This window comes from Panthera onca, chromosome A3 (assembly GCF_046562875.1).
Source record: "Panthera onca isolate mPanOnc1 chromosome A3, mPanOnc1 haplotype 2, whole genome shotgun sequence".
Taxonomy (NCBI): domain Eukaryota; kingdom Metazoa; phylum Chordata; class Mammalia; order Carnivora; family Felidae; genus Panthera; species Panthera onca.
Window position 1 is genome coordinate 113,699,495 of NC_138341.1, and position 24,652 is coordinate 113,724,146.

The 24,652-nt window shown below is 50.2% G+C and overlaps 2 protein-coding genes across 3 annotated transcripts; both read right to left on the reverse strand.

Annotated features, from left to right (window-relative positions):
• Positions 1-1,309: 1,309 nt before the first annotated feature.
• Positions 1,310-10,931, reverse strand: LOC145715345 (putative testis-specific Y-encoded-like protein 3). Its single transcript, XM_081795133.1, is given in 5 exon segments — positions 1,310-7,912; positions 7,914-8,017; positions 8,019-8,413; positions 8,705-8,849; positions 10,833-10,931. Coding segments are annotated over 5 exon segments (963 nt in total). The 3' UTR covers positions 1,310-7,692.
• Positions 10,929-24,598, reverse strand: PLAGL2 (PLAG1 like zinc finger 2). 2 transcript variants are annotated; one of them, XM_060615026.3, is made up of 3 exons: positions 24,474-24,598; positions 18,665-19,041; positions 10,929-16,083 (listed from the first exon to the last, which is right to left on the reverse strand). In XM_060615026.3, exons 2-3 carry the CDS (start codon positions 18,922-18,924, stop codon positions 14,853-14,855), a joined length of 1,491 nt encoding a protein of 496 aa, XP_060471009.3. In that variant the 5' UTR covers positions 18,925-19,041; positions 24,474-24,598; the 3' UTR covers positions 10,929-14,852. The 2 variants fall into 2 exon arrangements, with proteins under 2 accessions (XP_060471009.3, XP_060471019.3); XM_060615036.3 differs by lacking the exon at positions 24,474-24,598 and adding an exon at positions 21,794-23,180.
• Positions 24,599-24,652: the final 54 nt, after the last annotated feature.

Sequence of the window (24,652 nt, forward strand, 5' to 3'; positions counted from 1 at the left end):
ATTAAGTTCTTTATATATTCTGGGTATTAATTCCTTATCAGATATATGATTTTCAAAATATTTCCCCCCATTCTGTGAGTTCTCTGTCCTTTCTGTTGATAATGTCCTTTGAGATACAAAAGTTCAATTTTGATGAGGCCCATTTTATCTATTTGTTTTGTTGCCTGTGCTTTTGGTGTGACATCTGAGAAACCGTTTCCAAATCCAACATCATGAAGCTTTCCCCCTGTTTTGTTCTAAGGGCTTCATAGTTTCAAGTCTTATAGTTGAGTCTTTGATCTGTTTTGAGTTAATTTCTGTATGTGGTATAAGGTAAGGGCCCAACTTTATTCTTTTGCATGTAGATACCCAGTTTTCCAGCACCATTTGATGAAAAGACTGTCCTTTCCCAGTTGAATGGTTGGCATTTTTTTGTCAAAAATCATTTGACTGTATTTGTGAGGGTCTATTTAACTTTTTAAATGCATGAAACACAGCTATAACTTCTAATGTCCTCAATCTACTCATTTTAACATCTGAATCTGTTGTGGGTTGGTTTTGATTGCTTGTTTTCCTCATTATGGATCATGTTGCCTGCCACTTCATCGACCTGATAATCGTTGTTTGGATGCCAGACATTGTGAGTTTTACCTTGTTAGGTAGTGGATGTTTTTGTAATCCTGTAAACACTCTTGAGCTTTGTTCTGTGACAGTTAAGTGACTCAGAAACAGTTTATCCTTTTGGGTCTTGCTCATAAGATTTTTTTAGGCAATTCCAGAGCAGTGCTCATTCTAGGGCTAATTATTGGCCGCTTTTTTTTTTTTTTTTTTTTTTTTTTTAATGTAGACTTCATGCCCAAGAAGGGGCTTGAACTTCATGATCCTGAGATCAAGAGCCACATGCTCTACCGACTGAGCCAGCCAGGAAGCCCTTATTGCCACTATTAAGGCAAGACCTTTCTCAGTATTCTCCCCAATACTTCATGATACTCTCCCCGGTGCCATAGCTGTGGGAATAGACACTATTCCCCACTCATGTGAGCACTAGGCACTAGGCACTAGTCCCTTTAATCCCTCCTGATGGTCTTTACGTGGCCCTAGTTAGCTTCCTCACATGCTTGTGCTGGTTAGTATTCTAGTGAAAACTAATTGGTCAGTGTCCAGAGCCTTGAAAACCACTGTTTCATGTATTTTATCTGATTTTCTGGTTGTTTCAGGTGAGAGGATAAATCTGATCCTTGTTATTCCATCTTGGCTAAAAGCAGAAGTCTACTGCTGCTTTTTTTTTTTTTTTTTTTTTACCTGTAAGACCACAGGGTCTCGGTGAAGGACTGTATCAGTTCTGGTAAGTGAAAAGTTCACTCACACAGTAGGTTCTCATTTATCCCCTTTTCACCTACCAAAGGTGATTCTAAAGACCCTGACTTTTAGGAAACTTAGTTAGGCAGTGAGTTGGCTAGACTTAAGGAACTCTCAGGTCCAGAAACCTTGCATTTGGACCTGCACTAGCCCAGAAGTCAGCGCCCTTGAACCCGGAGGGCCATCATGGAGTGAAAGTGCCACTGGGGGCATCCCACACAAGGGCTGAATTATGACTGTGAGCTCCTAGAGTTAATGACCTTAGCTATCCCACTGGACATCGTGGACATCCATTTCACTTTCCTGCTCTGATGCTTGTCCCGAGCAAGCTGTGACATTGTGCTCTCTCTTGCCATAACTCATTCAAGAGTGAACATGTTGTACCCAGCTCTGGACAATTAGATGCAGGATCTGGAAAGTCTGGAAAGATGCAGCATCACAGAAAGTTTCTGTGAAAGGTTTTCTCCATTTTTTCAAAATTTTAAATGTTTCTTTTTGAGAGAGAGAAATAGAGCGTGAGCAGGAAGGGGCAGAGAGAGAGGGAGACACAGAATCCGAAGCAGGCTCCCGGCTCTGAGCTGTCAGCACAGAGCCCGATGCGGGGCTTGAACTCACGAACCGTGAGATCATGACCTGAGCCGAAGTCAGACGCTTAACCGACTGAGCCACCCAGGTGCCCCAAGGTTTTCCCCATTTTAAGGGAGTCATGGGAAGACACAATCAGCCTTCTCTGGAGTTACTGTTTCCTAAAATGAGTCTTGGAGCTAGTGCTACCAACTTGGCACCACGTTGAAGATGAAACCAACAGGAAAGACAGCAGATCAGAGAAGAAGTCTTAAGTCCTTGAAAACATAATTGAGCTGCTGAATCACACAGCCCCCAAAGCCCATCTCACCTCTGGATATCCACGTAAGGAAAAAAATCAATTAAGGTCAGAGTTTCTGTTAGATACAACGAGAAGTATTGTTGCTGAGCCAGCCACCTGGCAGGCTGGAGGTATACATGGAGGTGGGACACCTTAAAGGAACTTTCTCCCTCTACTAAGGAACTTCAAGTTCTTTGTTAGATGAGAAACAGGCTGAAAACTACAGAAAGACATGCCCAAGGCCACACAGTGGGGAATCAAGAGCACACAGGCCTACCAGCCTTCCAGCTGGTGCCTGGTGCCTACTCGACCACAGCCCCGTGCCCTTGAGATCCTGAGTCAGCATTGATGAGGGGGCTTGTAGGGTGGGGGCCTCAAAGTTCACCAACCCAAGTCAGCGTTCAGTTCTGCTGAGCAAGGGCAAGCAGATACCAGAGACTTCCTTGAATTTTTGTGTTGAAATCACGTCCTTGGAGGAAAAAAATCAAAGTCCCCCAAACCGTAATCAGGGCAGTTACAGGTAACGACTGATTGCAATAGTTTCGGAATAGATTTTTCTGATTGTAAAAACTTGTCCAAAGTTCCTCCCCAGGCCAACAAAGTGGGCGGACTCCTGAGAGCAGAGGTGAACAAAGACCTGAGGTCAGAGGTTCCTGGTGCTCTCCATGCCAGAGCAGGAAGCCCCTCCTCACATTGACCTCCTTCCTCCACCCTTGGAGCATGTGTGAGGCAGGTAAGCAGCTCTGTAGGAGGAACCAGGAATGAGCCCAGACACTGCCTAGAAAACAGCTACACTGGCCGCACAGAGTTCCTATCCCCACAGATATCGTCTTCCCCTTACCCATCTAGAAGACCCTTCTAAACTTTGAGGATGTTAAAGTACTTACTGATCCCACAGAGTGTCTGAACCCTGAGCTGTGCCGGGTAAGGGGAATCCAGCAGAGAATAAAACAGGTCCTCACATAGGTAGAGAAAAAGGCAGGTACATAAATGAATAAATGCATATAACGTTAGGTGGTTGTAAGTGCCCTAACAAGAGCCAAACCACAGAAAGGGAGGGATAGCCATGGTGGTTTTGAGAAGGGGTCATCAGGGAAGACTTCCCGAAGAGGTAAAATTGTAACCAATGAGCTGAGAAACCTTAATGAATCGAGAGCCAGCCATGCAAGTATCTGGAGAAGGTTCCAGGCAGAGGCAGGAGCAAGCAACGTTCTGAGCCTGGTTTGAAGACCAGAGGGAGGTGGTGTTGTTGGAAAGTGATCTGGAGGAGGCGAGGCAGAGGAGATGAAGTTAGACAGGTGACAAGAGGTCAGATCATGAGGCTCTTGAAGGTCATGAGGAACATGTTGGTTTTTCCTCTTGCATGAGGTGGCAGCTTTGGAGGGTTTGGAGCAGAGGAAGGACATGGCCCAACCCTGGTCCTGAGCACCACCTGGCTGCTGTATCCATGTCAGCCCATGGGACATAGCAGGTGCTCACTAAATGTCAGTGGTTGGATTCACTGCTTTCAGCCTCACCATTGGACTCTTGAGGCCACAGAGGGCACAGATCAGAATAGTCCTCTTGTGCCCTCCAGTGCCCCATATGGAGGGGTACTCATATACGTGAATGAGTGAGTAAGCAGGAGTAGGTTCTGAAGACAAGACTCATGCCCCAGATGGGTGGCTGGGACACATGGTATCCACAGCCATTTGCTGAGGTCAGTCACAGGGTGAAAGAAGGGTGCCACCGGCCGTGCAGCAGGAAGATCAGGTAAATGCCTGCTTTGGTAAGCACCGTCATCTAGGGCCTAACAATGTGCAGGATGCAACTGGGCCCAAATTTAGGTTGCAGGAGCCAAAGTTGCACCTGCCAACCACCAGTGCAGGGCAGGCAGACGACATGGGGCACCAATTTCTAGGATCACCAGGATGTTTAGAGGCTCACTCTAATTCCCCTGGGAGCATCACGGACAGGTGTTTGGCACAAAAAAAGAAACCCAGAGAGTGTAACCCAGCCAGGCACCGGTATCCAAAATTTGGGTTCTAGGCTGTACTTGGAAGGTGGCAGATTGTTGTGGTCAAAGACGATCATGGAGGGCTTCCTGGAAGAGCTGCAGCCTGAAGTTAAACCGAAGACACTAGAGAGCTGGAGTTGCAGACACTCCCCTCTCCTTGTGTCCAGCTGCCCTGTGAACTCTCTTACCTCCGAACCACATCTAATATTCCTCCTCACTATCCATGGGCTAATTAATGCCTTGGCTTTGAATTCAAAGTTCCTATTTCCAGAAAATGGCCTTAACTTACCCCCCCCTCCCCACCCCAGCCTTGTCTCTTCCAAGCAGCCACACCTAGGGTACATGCTATGCCCTGAACACATCACGCATCTTCTACCCCAGTGCCTTTGGTCAGGTCATGCCATTTGCTCTCTCAGGAATTCCCTCTCCAGCCCCACTTTACCTGAACTATTGCCTTTTCCTCATACCCCAGCTCCTGTGTCCCAACTTCAGGGAAGTCTCCACCCTCCGATCTATCACACACACTTGGGGTGAGCTGCATGCCAAGCTCGACTTGGTTGGGTTTAGTCTCTTTGGGGTGATCATTCTGTACCGGTTAGGTTACAGACTAATAGCATAATTGTTAGTCGTGCCTCTTTCGCCCCCAGATGTGTTCCAACTCAACAACAAATTACATGGTTACCCTGCACTGCCCTCGCCCTTCTCTGCCCAGCTGAAATCCTTTGGGCAGGAACTATGCCTCATTCTTTGCTCTGTCAGGGCCCAGGGTAATACCCTGACACATCTGGATACAGTCATTCACTCACACAAGTGATTTCTGAGGTGTGATGGGGGCAGAGCAGCAGATGGAAAGGCCCCTGTTCTCCTGACCCATCAGAGGTGGAAGGAAGAAGAGAGGAAAACAAGACCATTTCAGGGAGTGACGACGATAGGGAGAAGGCCACGAAGAGGAGGAGAGAAGATATAGGAGGTAGATGACTTTAGACAGGCAGGGTGGGGAAGGCCTCTGGAGAAGTGGCATTTGACTGAGGCCTGAAAGAATTGAGGGAGCTAGAGATGAGAATATCTGCAGGTAGAGAATTCCAGAGAGAGAGAAAGGCAAGTTCAAAAACCCTGAGGCCGGGACGTGTTCAGTGTGTTTAAGGAACAGCAGAGAGGCGGGTGCAGGGTGAGTGAAGAGATCAACGGGAGATGTCAGCAGGGGCCAGACAATGCTGGGCTTTGTCAGCCATGGCAAGGAATCAGGACTTTTTTTTTTTTTTTTCTGCCAATGGAGGGTTCTGGATCGGGGAATATCGTGATCCAAATCATTTTTTCCCCAGACTGAGAGGTCTTTATTTTTCAATCACGCAGATAGAAGACAGAAGTGCCATGACTCCTCTTCTCATTGGATAAAGCCACCCCATGAACATTTCTCTGTTTAGAGGCAGACACGTCAGTTACAGCGATGTCAGTTACAACATGGTCACCAGGTACCGGATCATCAAGACCTTACCGATATCTTTCTGGAGGTTACCCTCAGAACATGGTAACAGTTTCTAGTCGTAAGTCCTACAAAACCCTTATTCATACTACTTCTAAGTACAGGGCTATGTTAACAGGCCACAACAAGTTGATAACAATCACGAATAGCCATCTGAGTTTCCAAATGGTGTGGTGTAGAAACATTACATGGACATTCTTGTAAATGCTCTCAGCTAAAAGCAACAAGCAGGCCTGGACAGCTCAATTTCTCCACTGAGTGGAAAAGGGGAAGGAGATGCCTAGGGTCTTACTTAAAAGCAGTGAAATGAAAAACACACAGCATTAACTTTATACATGCACAGGTCATACCTGGGCCAAGAGAACCTCTAAAGTTGCAGTGTTCAGTTAGTAATTCTTCTAATTCAAAAAACATCTTGGTGAATCAGAAAAGTTCAGAAGAATCAGGGGGCTCTCCTCCCTACACCCTGTGGGCTCTCAGCCACCCTGCCTTTCCAGCGGGCTCTGGCTTCGATTGCATTCCCCTGCCTAAAGCATCCGCCACTGTGTTTTGTGTCAAGCCCTCCCCTCCCCATACCCAGGTCCTGGAGAGCAGAGGACAAGGCCTTCCAAGGGAAGGGGGACTCCAGGAAGCAGCTAAGCTCTTCTACCTATACAATCCCACCATGGGGGGTTAGACCCAGTGGAAGGAGAAGAAAGGAGACCGGGGCTAGAGTTGGTCTAAAAGAACCCAGCACCAAACAAAACGATGAAACAGCCCCACCCCTGGGGACCCTTGCTGAAGGGGGTAAAGAGGCTGCAAAGATCCAGCCCAGGGGTCTACAGCACAGCCCTCCCTCTCTGGAGCCAAAGAGGGGCAAATTCAACAAGAAAGACAGTCTCCTTAGCTGTTCTTAAGAAGCTTGCTTCTTCAGTTGTTTGTTTTTGAGCTGTCATTTTAAAGAAAATGAAAAGAAATATGTGAGATCTGAGCAGGTATGGACAGGTCCCATGACTAGAAACAGCCCTGCTGTACTGCAACCTGGCAGCCTAAAGACGGGCAGAGACTGGAGATGGGGGCAGGGGCCCAGGGGATTCTGTGTGGGCCTAGTGACTGGGGCTCAGGAAGGTAGGCTTCTGGGAAAGAACCCCCATCATTGCCCCTGCCTTGAGCACATGCCCGGATATGCCAGTGTGGCAGAGTTCCTAGGGGGCTGGGAGTTTTCTTGCGCATTGGCAGGCGGTTGTTGAGGTCCTTACAGACCTGGGAGCAGGCAGCAGCGGTGGGAGCCTGGGTGGAACTCAGAAGGGATGATGGCCAAACACTGGCAGGATATCACAGATCTTGATAAGCGGATAGCAGGCCGTGGGGTAGTACCAATGCAGGGGTAAGAAAAGCAGTGTGATCACAAAGAATGCCTTGCCCACTGCTTCACAGCCCTGACCTCATCATGTGGTCCTGCAGTCCTGAGGCCCTGAGGCTATGGAATGTCCAAGACTGGCTGACAGGCAGCACCAAATGCATCCCCTTCTTGGATGATGAGACTCAGCTTGCCACAGCCAATATTCTGGATGCATAAATGCGAAGCCCAACGTGTTGTGGCCTTGAAGTAGTGAGCCTCAAAGAGGCCCTGGTCCTCCTAGTGCTGACTTGTGGGTGCCCTTGTCAAAAGTGGGTGGGAAGGGGGCGCCTGGCTGGCTCAGTCAGTAGAGCATGAGACTCTCGATCTCAGAATCACTGAGTTCAAACCCCGCATTGGACATAGAGCTTGCTTTAAAAAAAAAAGAAAAAAAAAAAAAGGTGTGGAGTGGGAAGGCCATGATCAGAAGCAGGCTGGGGCCACAAAGATAATGGGAGTACACATCCATAGCGCTGGGTGCCTGGGTAGAACTGTGGCATGTGACAGCTATGTGATGCCCAAAGGCCGCATGGAAACAAAAGAGCTTGGCCACGGAGGCCACAATCTTGGAGCAGAGTCCACTGAATGTTCGGAGGGGCCAGGGTGCATGAAAGAGAAAGCAGACAGCAGAGCTATGTCATTGGCTTGAGCACAGGTCCACAAGAGGCAGAAGGCAGTCTTATGTAGATGCCAGGTCCTAGTGCAGGGCTTAGCCAGACTGGTACCTGCAGGACATAGGAGGGGCCTCTGTGCGCCACCTTGCTAGACCTCTGCTGGCTCCGCGGGGCGTGGGGTGGGGGGTGTCTTTCCCCCAGTAGGTAGTACTGCAGGAGTTTGGGCCACAAGTCCTCTAATAATCTGGGCAACCTTGTCAGCCTCTGGGAGGTTGTTCTGTGAGAACCCGCTGAAGAAGCTGCGAACAGTGTCCCAGTTCCTGTGTACCAGAACAGGGGGTTCCTTGGCCCTGGTGCCATCGGATGAGACTTGCAACTGACACCACCGGTCCTGAGGATCTGCACTCATACTCCTTCACGAACACCTTGTTCCAGAAGAAGGGATTGTTCCAAAACTTGAAACTGCAGCGCATCCTGGCATGCCTGAGCTCCCTCACCTCCAAATTCACCAAGTACCAGGGCACGTCTTCATCACGAGGACTGATCATGTCTGACAGATGCGGGTGGTTCAGAAAGGCAGTGACCCAGAAGCCAGAAATATTCTGGATGATGAAGCGCCTACGTACCAAGTGCAGACGGCGCATGCGTCCAAACCTGCGTTCCAGCCGCAGGTAGGGCCAGTCCGCCCGGGCACTCACAGCTTCCAGCTCCCACCGGATGGCCTCAAGCAGGTCCGCGGCTGGGCGTTCCAGGTTTATCAGGTTTATGGGCCCCGCTGCACCGCCACTCCCACCTCCGGGTCCTCCTCCCCCACCAGCCCCTCCGCTCCTCCGCCCCTCCGCCCCTTCCAGGAAGATGGCGCCCTGCCCAGGCGTCACTTCCTCGGCCTTCCCGCCGCCTCCCGACCGCGACCCCGCCCCCCAACCTCGGCGCGGCGGGTCTCAGGGGCCTGGGTCCGACTAGGCCCGGTGACAGGCGGGGTGGTCCCGGGGGCGGGGGCGGGGCGCCCGCGTGCAGCGGCTTAGCTGACCCAGCGGCGAGGTCGGGCGACGGGCGCCTGGCGGTTCTAGGCCCCCCGCCGTCTCGTCCGCCATCACCTGAGGTAGCCTCTCGCCTGGAGGGGCTGGGGGTGCGTGGACGACACCGCGGGTCCCGCCGGAGGGGCGGTACGGCGGCTACGGGACCATGGCGGGAGGTGGGAAGGCGCGGTCTCCTCCTCGGGGCGCGCTCCGCTCCTCGCACCCTCCTTCGGGGTGTGATTCGCAGAGGTCCCCCTAGCTGCGAGGGACGAGGGTCTTGCCGGCCTGGCTGAGTGGCACGGGGCTGCCTGAAGGGGATGCAACCGCAAGCGCCGGACGGAACTGGCCCCAACATTAGTAGGACAATGGCGATAGAGATGGGGTGAATTGCAGGGGTGTACCAAGCAAGGAATAGTTCCGAGTGGGCACCAAGGATCAGGCACAACTCCAGTCACGGACACATAGAACTTTCCATTACAGCGACCACGCCGGGCGATTACTCTTCCCGGCAGTGGACACTGGGGGCCACGGGGCACCCACACTCAACTGTGGTTTGGGGCAGTTGTAGGAGACTTGCAGCTTTGCACAGGGTAAATTATTTTCAAGCACATGCAGAAAAGACTATGCAGACTCAAACTGGAAGCCGCAGATGATGGTAATTACCTGGCACGTGGAGGTGCTCCAAGTACTTCTATAGAGAAAGGAAGAAACAAACTTGGGAGTACAAGGATCTGGGGCAAGGGAAGGTCTCAAACGCTGGCAACGGGGAGCATATTGGCATCTGTATGTACAAACTGTATCTTCCTGGGCTTGTAGACTGAAAGATGGACATTGTTTCACCTTGCCCAATGCCCAGAGGCTGCCTCTTGCTCTATACCAGACATTTCACAAAAGTGAACCCGTCTGAAATGCAGGGAATGTGCTTGGATAGGATAAGAGCCTGGATGGACCAGCCTTGCAGCCCTGATCCTGCAAATGCATCTGCACTCCTGTGGTCTTGGCTCCCAAACTTGTGGCTTATGGAGGTCAACACACCTAATTCCCCCTATGCCCGAAAGTCCCTGCTACCTCCTCCAGAAAGCTTTCAGTCTCCTCCCGCCCGATGAATAGGGTGGCGCTGAGCCCCCAGACCCATCCTGGGGTATACACTCCCTAGAGAGCAAGGTGTATTCCCTTGGGGCTCTAGCCAGGGATCTGACCCATTGGGGTGGACATTCAATCTTTGTCAAGTAAATGGAAGGCCAAAGAAATGAAGGGCTAGCCCACTGCCTTTGTACACAAAACACCCATAACACACATTAACAGTTGTTAACGTCCCATGGACTCTTGGGCTGGACTCAGGACTGTGTGGCTGTGGACAGTGGCTCCAGACCACAGAATACTCAATCTGAGCCCTGGATAGGAGCATCTCAGTACGAGTTGCAGGGCCTATGATGATGAGGACTACCTTCATTAGACTGGCAAAGCAGCAAGGTCAGAAGCCACGTCAGCCTTTCAACAGTTTGTCTGAACCCAGTGAGTAGGTACAAGTGTGACAAGGTCAGGTCCTAGCTCTGTCACTTGCCAGCTGTGCACCTCGGGCAATGGATGACATCTTTTCTTGGACGACCAGTATCCATTCTTCATCCTAACAGAAGCCCCAGTTTCCTTTGAGAAACCACTCCTATCTCAGCCTTGCAATTGCTGGCTGGCTTGGGGGAGAGCACAGAGCCCTTTCAAGGCCAGTGAGACAGGAGATGCCTGGGAGGTGGGGGGCACTTCTGTGAATACAAGGACTCCTCTCTCCTTTCTCTTCCTGGTCAGCACTGAGAATGACGGATATGGAGCCATGGCAGCAATTTACTCCTACACAAAGGGATGAGCCACTTTGTAGGGCCTGAGGATGAAGTCCCAACTACACAAGAGGGTGGAGAGAAATAGGAATGACCAACCATGTTTGAGTTGCTGGATCCATCCTAAAGACTGTGCTAGATCTGGCATTTTTAGTTACATGAAATTTTCATGGGGCCAATGAGAGTTTCCTCTTGCATCCAAGTTTAAGTGATAGCATGATGCCACTTAGCTCAAGATCTTTCATTTCAAAGTATAAAGTCTGTAGGTGCTAATGTGAAGGCTTGCTACTGTCTGCTCTACACTCACCATCCCCTGGGATGCTAAAGATGTCTGTTGTTTCCAGTTCTTCCCCAGGCACTCTCCAACCCTTTCCCAATCAGACAGGTTCACAACTTCAAAACGCATCATTCAGAAGTTTTTAATAAACAACTTCATTATAAAAACTTTTTTTGAAAATGTAATTCTGTAAAACATTGAAAAATCTACTTTAACAAAGATACGCCCTGTGCATTTTCTAATGGCACTTATATTTTACAATTAAAAACCTTGTTTTATATAAAGCCAAAAATACTCCAAGAGGTTATTCACTGTGTTTACAAAGTGCTAGAAGGTTTTTGTCTTGTATTTTTCTCTTTAAATAATCTGGCATTACGAAAGAGTGGCCCCAAAGCCTTGATCACCAGGAGGGAGGGAGGCAAATGAGAAGTGGTGTCTCAGGAGTTCTAGTGCCAAATATTTAGAGGTGGAGAGGGGCAGCTATGGAAGTGAGCTTGCATCTGAAGAAACTGGGCTGGGATACTTCTTCCAGACCCCTCCACAGAAGCACTAAATTATCACGGTGAATCCTTCTCCTGTTAGAACCGGAACACCCCTTCCCTTGCCACAGACCCTCCTCTCCAGTGGTGAAGGTCATAGCCAATTCCTTCCACAGCAGGTTCAGAGCTCCAGGAGAGGCCAGGGTGAGGTCCCAGAGGAATCTGGACTTTTCTGGCCAACACCTGCCTAAGGCAAAGTTTCTTATTACATAAATATCCTTGTTAAAAAGCAAAATATTGATCCTGTACAATATAAACTGTTAAAAAAAAAATCGTGCTTAAAGACAGCTCCTAGATAAGAGGGAAGGTAGAGGGAATGGGGAAAACAGCTACCAAAAAGAAAGGGCGGGGGGGGGGGCGGCAAGGATTCAGACTACTAGGAGAAGTTTAGGGCAGTGGAAAGATTTCAACTTAGGACAATATCTACGAGCAAAAAAGTAATCACACCTGCTTCCCGGATTTCCATTAAATGCCATTTGTATAAGGTTGGGGGGAAACTCATTGGTGCTCCTTTTCCCACCTCTTCCCTCTTTAAAAGATGTGCACAGATCCTGAGCTGACACAGCTGGGTAGGTCATCCCCTGGCCCCCAGGACTGCACTCAACCTTGACCAGCTGTGTGCAGGATGCGAGGTGCCCGCCCCCTGTTCAAGGCAACTCATCGCTGACAGAGGTTGGAGGTGGTGGGGAAAGGGGTCATCACCCCTTTTTCCTGGTCCCTGTTTGGTCTCTGCCACATGCCATGGCTCCTGTCGTGGGCAGACACCCCTCAGGCTCTCATGGCCTCAGTAAAGGTACTGAAGTGGGTTTGGTACTGAACGTAGGATAAAGCTATTTTTATCCTTTGAACAACCAGGCCAATAAGGCTTTTTTTTTTTTTTTTTTTTTTTTTTTTTTTTTTTTTTTAATTTTGGGAAGGGAAGTTTAAGAAACAGCTGGGTGGCTATGGTCCAAAAAAAGGTGAAGGCAGATGTTCCTCTGTACCAGCAAAGTTCACAGTGATAGGGAAATTCCTTGTGTGGGGTGAGAGTACTGACGGAAGAGTAAAGGAGAAACAGGATGGAAGGAGAGGGGAGAAGGGGCAAGGCCCCACTTACAAGGCTTTAAATAGTTGCTCTGCCTGTTCTAGGAGTTTCCCAGCATCACTAGTGGGGGAGAGAATTCAAGGAAGGGACAGGAGAGACAGGCAGGGAAGAGTGGACTCTTTAAGCCTGAGATTTTATACTCCATGGCCAGAGGCCCACTTGCCTCTATAAATGAGGTGTGCAGGGAAGGTGGCAGGGAGCGGATGAAGGGTTGCTGGGTCTAGTGATGAAGACCAGAGACAATAAGGAGAATGGCAGCACTGAGTCCTGCTTGGATCCTCACGTACCATTTCCTATAATACGAGTCCCAATAACATGCACAGCATGCAGGAGGTGACTGCGTACCAAGGTGGACGCTTTTAAAAATAAACCTTAATTAGTCCCTGGGACTCACTGAAACGAATTTTTAGAAGCAAATCACCTAGTCTGATCCTAACCTTGCCAGACATTTTTATATCTGGTTTGTTTTTTCAAAAGTATCCCAAGCTACCCTGCCTAAATCAAAACATGCTTATTCACTCCACATTGCTTCCAATCAAGGGCCAGGGAGCTACATTTTAAGGCTTGCACCTCAAAGAGTACTGGCCTGGGCTGAAGCAAAAGCCTGGGTCTTGGACCTGCTCAGTTCCTGATGATAAAGCAAAGTGATGTCTAGAAGGAAAGAGGGGGTGTGAGGACTGGGCGGAGGCCGAGGCAGTTCCTTGGTAGTATGTCCTGAAACCCTAGTGGAAAAGCCAGCATGAGGCACCGCTGAGAAAAGTGCCCAGAAACTACTGGCTGCATGTGTAGAAGTTAACAGTAAAGAGGTAGAAGTGTGTTTCTGAATCAGACTGGAGGTGTCTCATGAGGGTCCCACATTGGTGGTCCCTGAGCTGCCTCCCTTCTGTGAGTGGTGAGAGTAAAGCCCGTGCGGAACTGAGAAATGAAGCAGGGATGGGGTTCGGCTGGGCAAGGGCTGTGCTTTCTGTGGCAGGGAGCCCCACAAGCCAGAAGAGTGAGTCATCTGTTGCGAGAAACCCTGCTAAGTATTGGGGGCAAATTGAGGGGGGGCCACAAGAGGAAGGTGGGATTACTTTGATGGGGAGCAGAGAGGCCTATGCACAGTGGCCCTGAGTCCACTGTAACTGCAAAGTAGAGGAGTGGGGACATTGTGGATAAGAACAAAGGTTGGTATGGGAGCCAATGACGTACCCACAAGTTAGGACTCAACTATCTGCCCAGCCCTAACTTCCTGAAGACTGTTCTTGCAACAATTCCACAACTTCCTGGAAAAGGGACAAGCAGGAGAGACAAATCAGGGGTTCATACCCTCTCCTTTGCTATCCAACCAGCTTAGAACCCGAGTCCCTCCTTCCAAGACTAATGATAACAGCTCATGATGTTTGGGGTGGGGGCTGGGGAATGAGGGTGATAGAAGCGGGCATGCCTTTCATTTCTTCCTCTCTCCTGTTCAAGAGGAGGAGGAGGGCTCATGATGTACTTGGAGAAAAACAGAATTGCAGACCTGTGAGAAACCTGCTCCAATCTTCTTGCCTGTCTCGCAGACACTGCCGAGGAAGGCAGGAACAGACAGTCATGGAAGATGGCAGAGACTGAAGCAGTCCAAAGTCAGTTTATTTCCCCACAGGGGAAAAATGTGACCTCAAGTGAAGAGAAGTCAGTGAGACCCGACTCCGCCTTGTAAACAGGGCTCCAGTTAACACCAGGTACCAAATGGTTCCGGCTGGTGCCAACTGGACTGGACTGGTGGGAATGAATTCACGGCGTGTAAACAATGTTCACTGCAATCATTCTAAGGCTAACAGCTTGGCAAGGGAGGTGAAATGGTGTGTCTGAGGCGACTGTGTAAACGGTACCGTTGCTGGACAACACTGACTGGAAATGGAGGTGCTGCTACAGGAGGGACGGGGCTGGTGGGCAGGACAGAGGCCCTCTCTCCTGCCTATTGGTGGGAAGCAGGCGACGGAGCCAAGTGACCCTTTGCAGCAGGGCCTGACCAACTGCTGTGGGGGTCTGCAGGTTGGGACCAGAAGGCGGGCTTCTTGGGCTATTTCTCTCGAGGTCATCCAAAGTGAAACCCTTTGTGTCTCCAAGAGGCCTCCCCCTTCTCCAAAGAGGAGGAGGTTCTGACACTTTGGAGAGGGAGAGGGCGAAGTGTGGCTCCCGATTCAGATCAAAAAAAGTAAAAGTAAAAATACCTGAAGTTCTATGGTATGAGATCTTTTCATGGGGTTGGGGCTCAAGGCTCCTCCCAGAACTGATCCTGGAGCTTGAGCCCCCAAACCAAGTGCTCCATACAGATACTGGAATTTTTTTCTTTTTGAACCCAGCTCTGAAAGCTCAGCTGCCTTCATGGGAGATGCAGATGGGGTGGGTACAGAGGCTCCCTGACAGAGCCTAAGACTGGGCTGAGGGCCTCCTTGGGGGCTACTGGAATGCCTGGTGGAAACGAGGCAGGGTGGTGGTGCTCAGGCCAGAGGTGAAGACAGGAGGCAAGGAGTGCAGAGGTCCAAAGTTCAGTGGTCCGCCAGCTCCCGGGGAATCTTGAGGCTGAGCTTGCAAAGTGGTGAGTAAGGGCTGGGCCTCGGCCTGGGAGTAGCCCATGACCAGGCCTCCGGTGGCCCCGGGTGGGTTACACGGGGGTAGGTTGAGTGGAAGAAAGCCCAGTAAGTGGGAGAAGTCCACATTAGCAGCGCAGAGGGCCTCAGAGAGGTTGGCGGGGCTCTTGGTGAGCAGTGCTTCATCTAGGAGGGCCGCAGCTGCCGCCGGCTGAGGTGAGGCGGGCTGGGGTTCAGCGGACGAGAGAGACAGGCTTCCAGGAAGCTCCGCCAGAAAACTATCCACCTCCACTTTGGGCAATTTGTCGGGCAAGTATGAGGTAGATCCAAGCTGGTATTTTGGAGGAAGCTGAGCTGGGGAAGAGATAGGTGAGGATTCCAGGGGGTAGCTCATACCCATGGGCAGCGTGTTGTGCACCAGGGAGTGTGGCATGCCCGTGCTGGGCATGGTAGGGATGTGGGCGCCATACATGCCCATGGGCAACATGCCAGGGAAGGCCTTGGCCCCCATCACGTCCCGAGAGGCCATGCATAGCACAGGGCTCAGCTCTTCCTTCACACTGACTGTGGAGCTGCAGCTGAGGAGGCCTAACATGTCCACTGGCTCTGTCTTGATTTTGAGCAACTCCTGCGAGTGGCTCTTCTTGACATGACGTGTCAGGTGGTCCTTGCGGCCAAACCGCTGGGCACAGTACTGGCACAGGAAGTCCTTCCGGCCTGTGTGCACCACCAGGTGCCGCCGCACATCCTTACGAGTATAGAACCGCCGGTCACAGTGGTCACAGGGGTGCTTCTTCTCCTTGGCACCACCTGCTACTCGGCGTGAGTGGGCCTTCAGGTGCTCTAGCAGGGCCTGGGTACTCTCAAAGGTCTGCAGGCACACCTTGCAGCTGAGGTCACCGCTGCTGGCGGCATGCATAGCCAGGTGGCGCCGGTAGCCTAGCTTCGTATTGTAATTCTTACCGCACTCAGAACAGTGAAGGGCCTCTTTGTTGGGGTCATGGGTCTGCAGGTGGTTCCGCAGATGGTCCTTGCGGTGAAACATCTTATCACAGTACATACACTGGTGGGGTTTCTGGGCTGAGTGGGTGGCCATGTGCCTGGGGGTAGGGATGGAGGACAGAGGAGAAAGAAAGGAGATCACAAGGCTGGCCAGACAACTGAGGTGTCCATTAACAGGGAAGTAGATACAAAAATTATGGTAGAGACACGCAATGGAATACTATGCCAACTATATTCTATAGATATCCTCACCCACCTGCAAAATCACATATGTACTCCTAGTCTTTGCAGCACCGTTTGTAGTAGTAAAAAATCAGCAACAATCTAAATGTCCATCAATAGGGAATCGGTGAAATAAATTATCAGTTCAAAAAATGACTCAAATAAAAAAAAAAAAAGGCAGCTTTATATGTACCCATGGGGAACAAACTCCTAGGATACAATGAAGTGGTAAAAAGCAGTGGGACAGGACAGTGCATGCAGAATGGTACTACGCATAAGAAAAGAGGGAAAACAGATGTATGTTTGCTTGTATGTGCTTAAAAATATTTCTGGAGGGATATATAAGAAACTAACACTGGTTCCTTATGGGGAAAAGGGATAGGGAAGCTTATGGCTTTGATGGAGAATTTTCATTTATACCTTTTGACACCTTGTGAATTTTATGTGAATGTATTTCCTTTTCAAAAAATTATATTTAAAAAATTTTCAATGACACCATAAAAGAAAATTGAAAAGAAAAAATCTAAACTTCTCTATCTGGAACAATCCCAAAACATAATGAGGGGTTAAATCAAAACAGGAAGTTCAGTTTGGTGTGTGTAATCTAATCCCTTGTGAAAATAAAAAGGGAAGGGAATACATATTTCAATGTCTTAGCATGGATACACAAGAAACTGACCCCACTGGATACCTCTGGGGAGAATGGTAGCTTCCAGCATAGGGACAATGCATTTTTCACTGAATGCTCATTTGTACCATTTAAAGTGTTTGCCGTGTAAACCAGCAACATTTAAAAAAGTGTTCCCATGGTATGGCACCTCAGTGTTCCTTGGTTTACCTGCTCCCATCTGGAGGGACAGGAGCTCAGAGTGCAGGAGTTACAATCCAGAGCTCTACGGGACTTTCAGAATCAACTCAGTAAGACTTCGAGGACCCACCATCTGCCAGGTCCTGTGTGAACTGTCATTAACCTTGTTCTCCACAAGAGGCCGAAGCACAGGACAGCCCCACCCACGTCAGTAAGTGGCAGAAACTGAATTTGAACACAGTCCTTGAAACCTGGGTTCACTCAGGTATACCACAGCTGTCTCTAGTATAGCACCCAGTGATCCTTCCTACCTGGAAGGTATCAAATGTAGCCATTACCCTCAGGCTACGTGTGAGTGCTCGCACCATTGAGAGCTACTATTAACCTCCTGTGACATATCAGACACGGTAATGTACGAGAGGGAGGTGCTGATGGACCCACAGTCCCTTTTCCTCATTTTACAAGCGAGGAAACGAAGGCACTAAGAGGTTTAGTGACTCGCCTAAGCTCACGCAGTGACTAAGGTTGGAGTCAGAGCTCCTGCCTCCCAGACCCTATAGGACCTTTCCCGTAGCCTCTCGCAGACACCCAGATTGTCACCAAGGAAGTCTAAGAGGATGGTCCCAACTGGAGTCCACCTCAGACACAGGAGCACACAGTTATCAAAGCATTCCTGAGGACCACAGAACTGTCATGAGGGCAATCCTGGTCACGCTGCCCTGTTACCTGCTTTAGTTCCTTCCTATCAACTGTTTTCCAGACAAGAACTGAGGCTTTCTTTGGTCATCTTGTTCATGCATTTACTTGTCTGTGGTCTGTCCCCACTATTAAGATAGACTCAAGGAGCACCCCCATCTGGCTCACTACTCTGTCCAGGGCACTTAACACCATGTGTGGTATGCAGCAGGAGCTCAATAAATTAGAGTTGGCTAGATGAGTGGATGAAGCAGTGTGCATCAGGCAGTCTATCTCATTTGTAAAGGGCATATTCCTGTTCCTCTGATGGAAAGGCAAGGATAAAGCCAAAATCACTTTGGGGCAGGCCCCCCTCCCTTCCAAGCTGCTCTGCCATATCTACTTTATACTAGCACTTTCACATTCTATTTCACTTTATGTAGGGCTCTTGGGCTTAAAGTTTCAGGAAAGCTGCTGACCGAGAGGACACCAGAGATTCCACAGAGACGGAAGTAATCATGTGAGTAGCAGGCTGGTTCAGAAGAGGCACTGCAGGACCAAAGATGCTATGGGACTTTGGGTAAGTTACTACCCCACTCTGAGCCTCCACTTTAAAATTTACAGATGGGACCAGAGGGTCTCCTTTTCCTTCTCAAGTTAAGACTGATTTCTAATTTCTGGCTAACATTACCTGGCATTACCTGGCAAAGGTGGGGAGAGTAGTACTGAAAACATCGTTTAATCTAGTTTGTTCATGACGGTCTGATATTTCCCCATCAGAGTCTAGTGTCTGAACACAAATACCACCGGTAGCTTTTAGTGAGGGATTTCAAATTGTTGGTGTTCAGGGTACACTTATGGGCCAATAAACGTCTACTCTTCTGTCACAGATAAAGCCTCCCACTCAGTGGAGTCTTTCTGGCTTTGTCCTCTGGGAACCTCAGGGCAGGAAGAGGTATGGGAGCGTCACCTACCTATACAGCTTGTACTTGGAGGCAAAAGCCTTGCCACAGTGCAGCTGAGGGCAGCTATACGGTCTCTGCTCTGGATGGGGGAGGCTGTGAGGCCTCAGCTTCTCCCCATTTGAGAAGGGCGTCCCCGAGATTTCGCATTGGCACTTCACTTGACTCTCCGCCTCCCGGCCCCGAGGCCTGGGAACTAGTTTCCAGCCCACTTCCTCCTCCTGCTTTGCATCTTGAATCCAGGGGGGGACGCTGGTGAAAAATGTGGTCATGGCAAGACTAATGGCGAAGGGCCATGTTATTCAGAAAGCCTCCCCATCAGCTCCACACGGGCTCTCTGCTCTGTCACAGCCTCCAACGCAGCAGCCTTCAGAAAACAATCTCTTCACCTGAAACATCAGAACACCTGGTGTTAGGGAGCCCAATACCATGAAAACATGGGCTCTGGAGGCAGACAGATCCCGTTCCGATCCCAGCCCTTCCACTTCAAAGCCCCGTGACTTTCAGCCAATTACTTCCCTGAGCTATCTCATTTACAAAATGAGTTTAATAATCTCCCAAATCAGAAGGATATTTCGAGGATTAAATGAGATAATGAATACACAGTATTCAGCAGAAGGCTGGGCACCTAATAAGTGCTTAATGGTAACCATTATTACTAGTTCTACCTAGGCTAATAAGAAACGAGATAATCTAAGGAAGTAAAAGCCCTAAACTCCAAATATTCTCTTCCGACTTCACTTTGATATCCTTTCCACTAAATTTAGAGATGGCAGCTCCTCCTCCTTCTCCTCCCCCCCCACTACTTTCCACAATTCTCCTCCTCATGAAGGTGCTAAAGAGCAATAAAATGCCCAAAAGGCAACAGAGAAGGAAGGAGAAGCTTTTGCTTAGGAAATTTACACCCTGGAAAGACAGCCCCTGAGCCAGATGTGTTTCTCAGTAGCACATCAATAAGAGGTTCTGCCTGAGGAGGCAACAGCAGACTCAGCATTTCTCCTAAACCAGTCCTGGTCCCATCCCACCCTCCACCACCTCTCTGGGTCTCCCAGGCCATGCTTCTTTAGCAAAGCCGTCCAACACGCCGCGTGCTGAGCAGCCCCTCCTGCAGACCTTTGTAGCACACGTATATTTCTCCATTATGAGCAGGAAGCATACTAGCATTAGAACTCCTCCACCAAATTGATTCTTTGAAGGCTCAGATCACAGTTCTTTCATTTCCATACACTTAGCATCTAGAAGAGGACTCTCAACTTTCTTACCGTTCGATGAGTAAATTAGTCACTGAATGCAAGCTGATGCAAGGCTCACTTATGCTCACAAAGTTCTGGTTTAAACTGGTGTCACAGCTCTTCCAAAGTGGGGAGCCAACACCTTGAAGTCTGATCCTCTCTCTTGTTGAGGCAGGGGGAGGGGAGGGGAGGGGAGGGGTGTGGGAAAGGGGAAAACTGGAGCAAAGATGACAGAACTTTTCTCCTGACATCAATTCAGAGAGGATGGAGATTACTGTACCGACTCTCCAAAGGGGGACAACAGACCCACATTCACACTAATAAGATTACCAACTGCAAAGCAACTTGCTACAACAGGGGGATTCCTTTTGAAGAAGTCATGCCAAAATTTGGTCATGAGGCTTTCCCATGTGAAGGGAGCAAAGGACAGTGGGGACTGTCCACGAGAATCTGGGGAGGGCTCCAACCGCACAAACAGCTGTGGGCTACAGAATGCTTGCTCAGCTCATTAGCACCTGCTGCTTACAGTGACCATTCATCTAACAGACTGGCGGTGAACGAGATGATGGGATCAGCGGGTTCATGCCCCAGAGAGCTTTGCTCATCATTAACGTGAGCTACGTCCTGTTCAGGAACCATTCCTCTTGTTGAAGAAACACTGCGGTATAATATGATAAACATTTCCCCATCACGAGTGGAGATCTGCCTAGAAAGATCTGCACAAAGGTGGCTGCATTTTGCATGAGTCACATGCCGGGGAGGGGTAGGCAGTGCTAAAAAGTAGTCCCACTTGAGCCTTCGAGTCATCGTGGCATATCTGCCTGCTTCACTATAAATCTCCAAGGCCTCTGACGTCTGCCTTTCATGGGTTAAGTCCCTCCTTCTCAAGGGTGGAATCACCTGTTTATAAAACCAGCGATTACTACGCTACCTTGGAATCGGGCAGAGAGCAAGCGTGAATTCGAACATCTACTTTGGAGGGAATTCACCCCACCCTCAAAGTCAAGTTCTGCTCCCCGCTGCTATCTAAAACCGTGCATCTCAGCCTCTGAAAAGCTGGGAATGGCAGCCAGAGGGAAGCAGGTCGCATCACTTTGGCCGACATGAGAGGGGAGCCTAGCCCTGGAAATTCCACACAAACTCAGAAAGAGAACAGTACGTCCCCCACCTCCCACACATACACCTCTTCTGTTCTCCTGAATAAGCACAAACAAGACAGAGCAGTTTAGTATGCTGCTTCTGAAAGAGTGAGTAATGGGCTTCTAGGAAAGAGGCTGGTGGTGGCTAAGGAGAGCTCAAGAGGTTGTAATGACAGAACCAAAGGAGGGAGGCAGCCATGTGCTTGCCTTGATCTGCGTTTAATGGGGCTATGGCCTTAAAAAGAAAACAGCCAACACCCTGATCCTATTCCCCGTATCCTTTCAAAAAGGCACAGGGGAAGCCCTCACCCATAGTCTCCGACAGGCTGCTGCCGGTGTTACCTTAGGAACCCTTTTGGGAATCTAGTCTCTCTCCCTCTGTCCTTTGTCTGCAAAGTCCTCTCCTCTAGGAAAATTCCTGGGCCTCTCTCCTGCAGACTTCCTGGGCAAAACTGAAAGAATCCTGCTTCTCTTTCAAAGCCGCTCTTCTGGTCTCACACTCTAACCTTAACAACTGTAGAGAAGCTGACGGAACCTGTTCCCATAAAACAAACACAATCAATCCCTCCCAGTTACTGGTATAACTCGGTGTATTTTCATCCAAAGATCGCTTCTGGCGCCTGATCTGAAGAGGGAGGTAGTGCGGAAAGAACCTTGGACTTGCTATCCGAAGAGCTGCCACTTACTGGCTGTGAAAGCAGGCGCAGGTTACTTTGTTTCTCTGAATCTCAGATTCCTCAGTTTCTAAGACAAAGACGTCTTCTCCTTACCTAGAATGGTCTCACAGAGGATGACGCGTCTGACACAAAGTGTGCGCACACATGCGGTGCCGTCTACACTGTGTCTGCCTCTTTTCCGCACAGGGCCCGAGCAGTACTTCTTTTTTCCCCCCCTTTAATGTTACTTCTCAGGCCTCTGAGTGAGTTTCCTTCCCTTCGCGTCGCCCCAGAAGGCAGCCTTCCCCTTTTCCCTCGCCATCAGCCGCCAGCACATCCCCTCGAGCCAGTCGCCCTTGCGCTCCCTCTTCCTCCAGCACCGTGTCCCGGGCCGGAGCTCTCTCTCTGAGTCCCTTCTGTTACTAAGGCTCCGCGCCCCAAACACAAGTGCTTTCTAAAAACTCCCGAAGGCCCTCTTTGGCAGCCGAAAGGAGACAAACTGCTCTCCAGTCTGTCCGTCCTGTTGTGTGCCATGATGCCTGCTGCCCTGACGAAACTATAGTTTTTATGGTGTTACATCATCTCTATAGAAACTGCGTTCTTTCTCCATTATTAGCCTGTTTCCTCATCTGTAAAGCTAAAAATACTTACCTCACAGGCTTGTTGTGAGGATTATTTTAGTCAGGTATGCAAAGGGCTCAACATAGGGCTTGGCTTGCTGTAAGTCCCCGACAAAAGGCAGCTATTATCTTTGCCTTTGTACTCAGTTGCACGTTCCCACCTTCTGCCGCCACACTAAATTGTCCCAACCCTCCCCAAACCGTGGAGAAGCAGCCCCCCTGCAGCAAGGAAAGCGTTAATCTCTAAGTGTTCTTAACTAGAGAGACCCATAGAGGATTAACAGCTCCACTCCAGTGACTACCCTAAAATAGCTTTTATCCCTCCTGCCCAAGAGCTACTTGGGGATCTGAAGAACTCAATTCAACACCTGCCCAGGAGGAAACGTACCCGGGAACACACCCTGGAACGTTCTTTAGGGTGGACAGACTCTTCCCTTAAGCAGAGCCCAAAATAGCAACTGGGAAATTATAAATAGACCAAGAAAAAAAAACCCAGGTCTTGACCCCAGCACCAGAAACAAATCCAAAAGACACACCGACTGGCTGGAAAACAGTGAGAAAGGGGAAATGAGCATAGCTGCCCCCTCACTCACTCTCTCACACACACTCCAGAGTGGTGGGAGAATTAAATTACAGGGAGGCTGGAGAGTCTCAATGACTTGCATCATTCCAAGAGACATCAAACAGGATTAGCAGGGGTTGGATTTACTCTCGGGCTGCTAGTTCTTCTGTCACTGTAGATGGGCCCTCTTCGGAGTCCCTTTGATTCACTATTTCCTCTGAATCCCGCTGCCTCCCACTCCTGCGGAGGCCTTGAGCAAATGGCTGCAGCTCACTACAGCCCCATTTTCATTACGAGGAAACCTGGTTGGACACCCCCTAGTATTCCTCCCCCCCCCCCCCCCCAGCAATCTAGTGGCCTCACCTTGGGGGGCAGGGTTAGAAATCCAAGGCCAGACTCTATCACAGTCCCAAGCTAACAAGATGGAAAAACACACAAGCCAGGAGATGGGCTACTCGTGCAGGTGAAAGCACCAGCAACCCCCCCCCCCAACCTCCCCAGTTGTCCCCTCATCTTCCACCTTACAGGTCCCTTTCTCCCACCAAGCTGGGGCCATAGCAGGGGACTGGATTTGCAGGGAATAACCAGGCTCCTCCGGCAGCTTCTAGACCACTCCACTGTGTGGTGGGAAAGGTTAAACTCCCCGGGAGCTGGGAGAGATGGGAGTGGACGCCTGCTGGAGAAGGGAGAAGGCACAGAAATTCAGGGAGAAGTCTGGAGGAGGTCTCAGGGATGGGAAGGAAGGGCAAGTGTGATAGAGAATCATTAGCAACTTAACTGGGTCTCTAAGGGACCTCCCCCCGGCCAACAGAAAGAAAGAAAGAAAGAAAGAAAGAAAGAAAGAAAGAAAGAAAGAAAGAAAAGAAAGAAAAGAAAGAAAGAAAGAAAAGAAAGAAAGAAAGAGAAAATAAGAAAGAAAGAAAGAGAAAGAAAGAAAGAAGAGATGGGTTATAAAGGCTGGAGGATTCCAGGGATTGAAGATAGAAGTGAATTCTCTGAATTTCAATGGTCTCAAAACGGGTAACCAAATAGATGATAAGGTTCGGAAGTGTAGTCACTGAGGAAGGAATTATAGGTAGGGCTTATCTGGGTTCTCCAGAACCAGGTATTTGAGGTAAGTCTCAAAATGGGCTATGCGGTTCTGGAAAACGAAACAGAGAGTAAAAAGCGACTATTTGGAGCAGGAAAGGGGGTTATGTGGGTCCGAGTAGGCGTGTCTGAGGGGAGGGAGCAGGTGCAGCTTATCTGCGTCCCCCAGACCCGGGTCCCTGGTAAGGTCAGCAGCGCGTTATCTGGGTCTCCAGGGAGCCTGGGGGTCAAGAGTAGGGGACCCTCAAGGCTCTGCGTCTCCAGGTCTCGGTAGGGAGGGAGCTAGTGGGGTTTCTTCCGGTCCCCCAACCCAGGTATCGGTTCCAGGGAGAGATTTCGTCACCCTGGGGCCTATCTGGGCCCGAACTGGCGTGGAGGGGGCCCCCGGTCGGGGGTGTAGGCGACCGCGCCGTGGGGCCCGAGAGGAGAGGCGCCGCCGCTCCGGGTGTCGGGCGCGCGGGCGCAGCGAGACGGCCTCCCGCCCCGCTCCCCGCCGTCCCCCGGGGCCCTCGCCGGCACTCACCGCGCTCGGGGCCCCGCGCCGCGGGCCGGGCCGCGCTCGGGCTCCGCCAGGCCCGCTCAGGCCCCGGTAGTGGCGGCGGTCGGGCCATTGTGCGGTGCATTGTGGGAGCCGCGCGAGCGGGCGCTCGGGCCGTGGAGGGGGCGGTGCCGCGGGCTCTCTATGGTCCCGCCCGCCCGCCG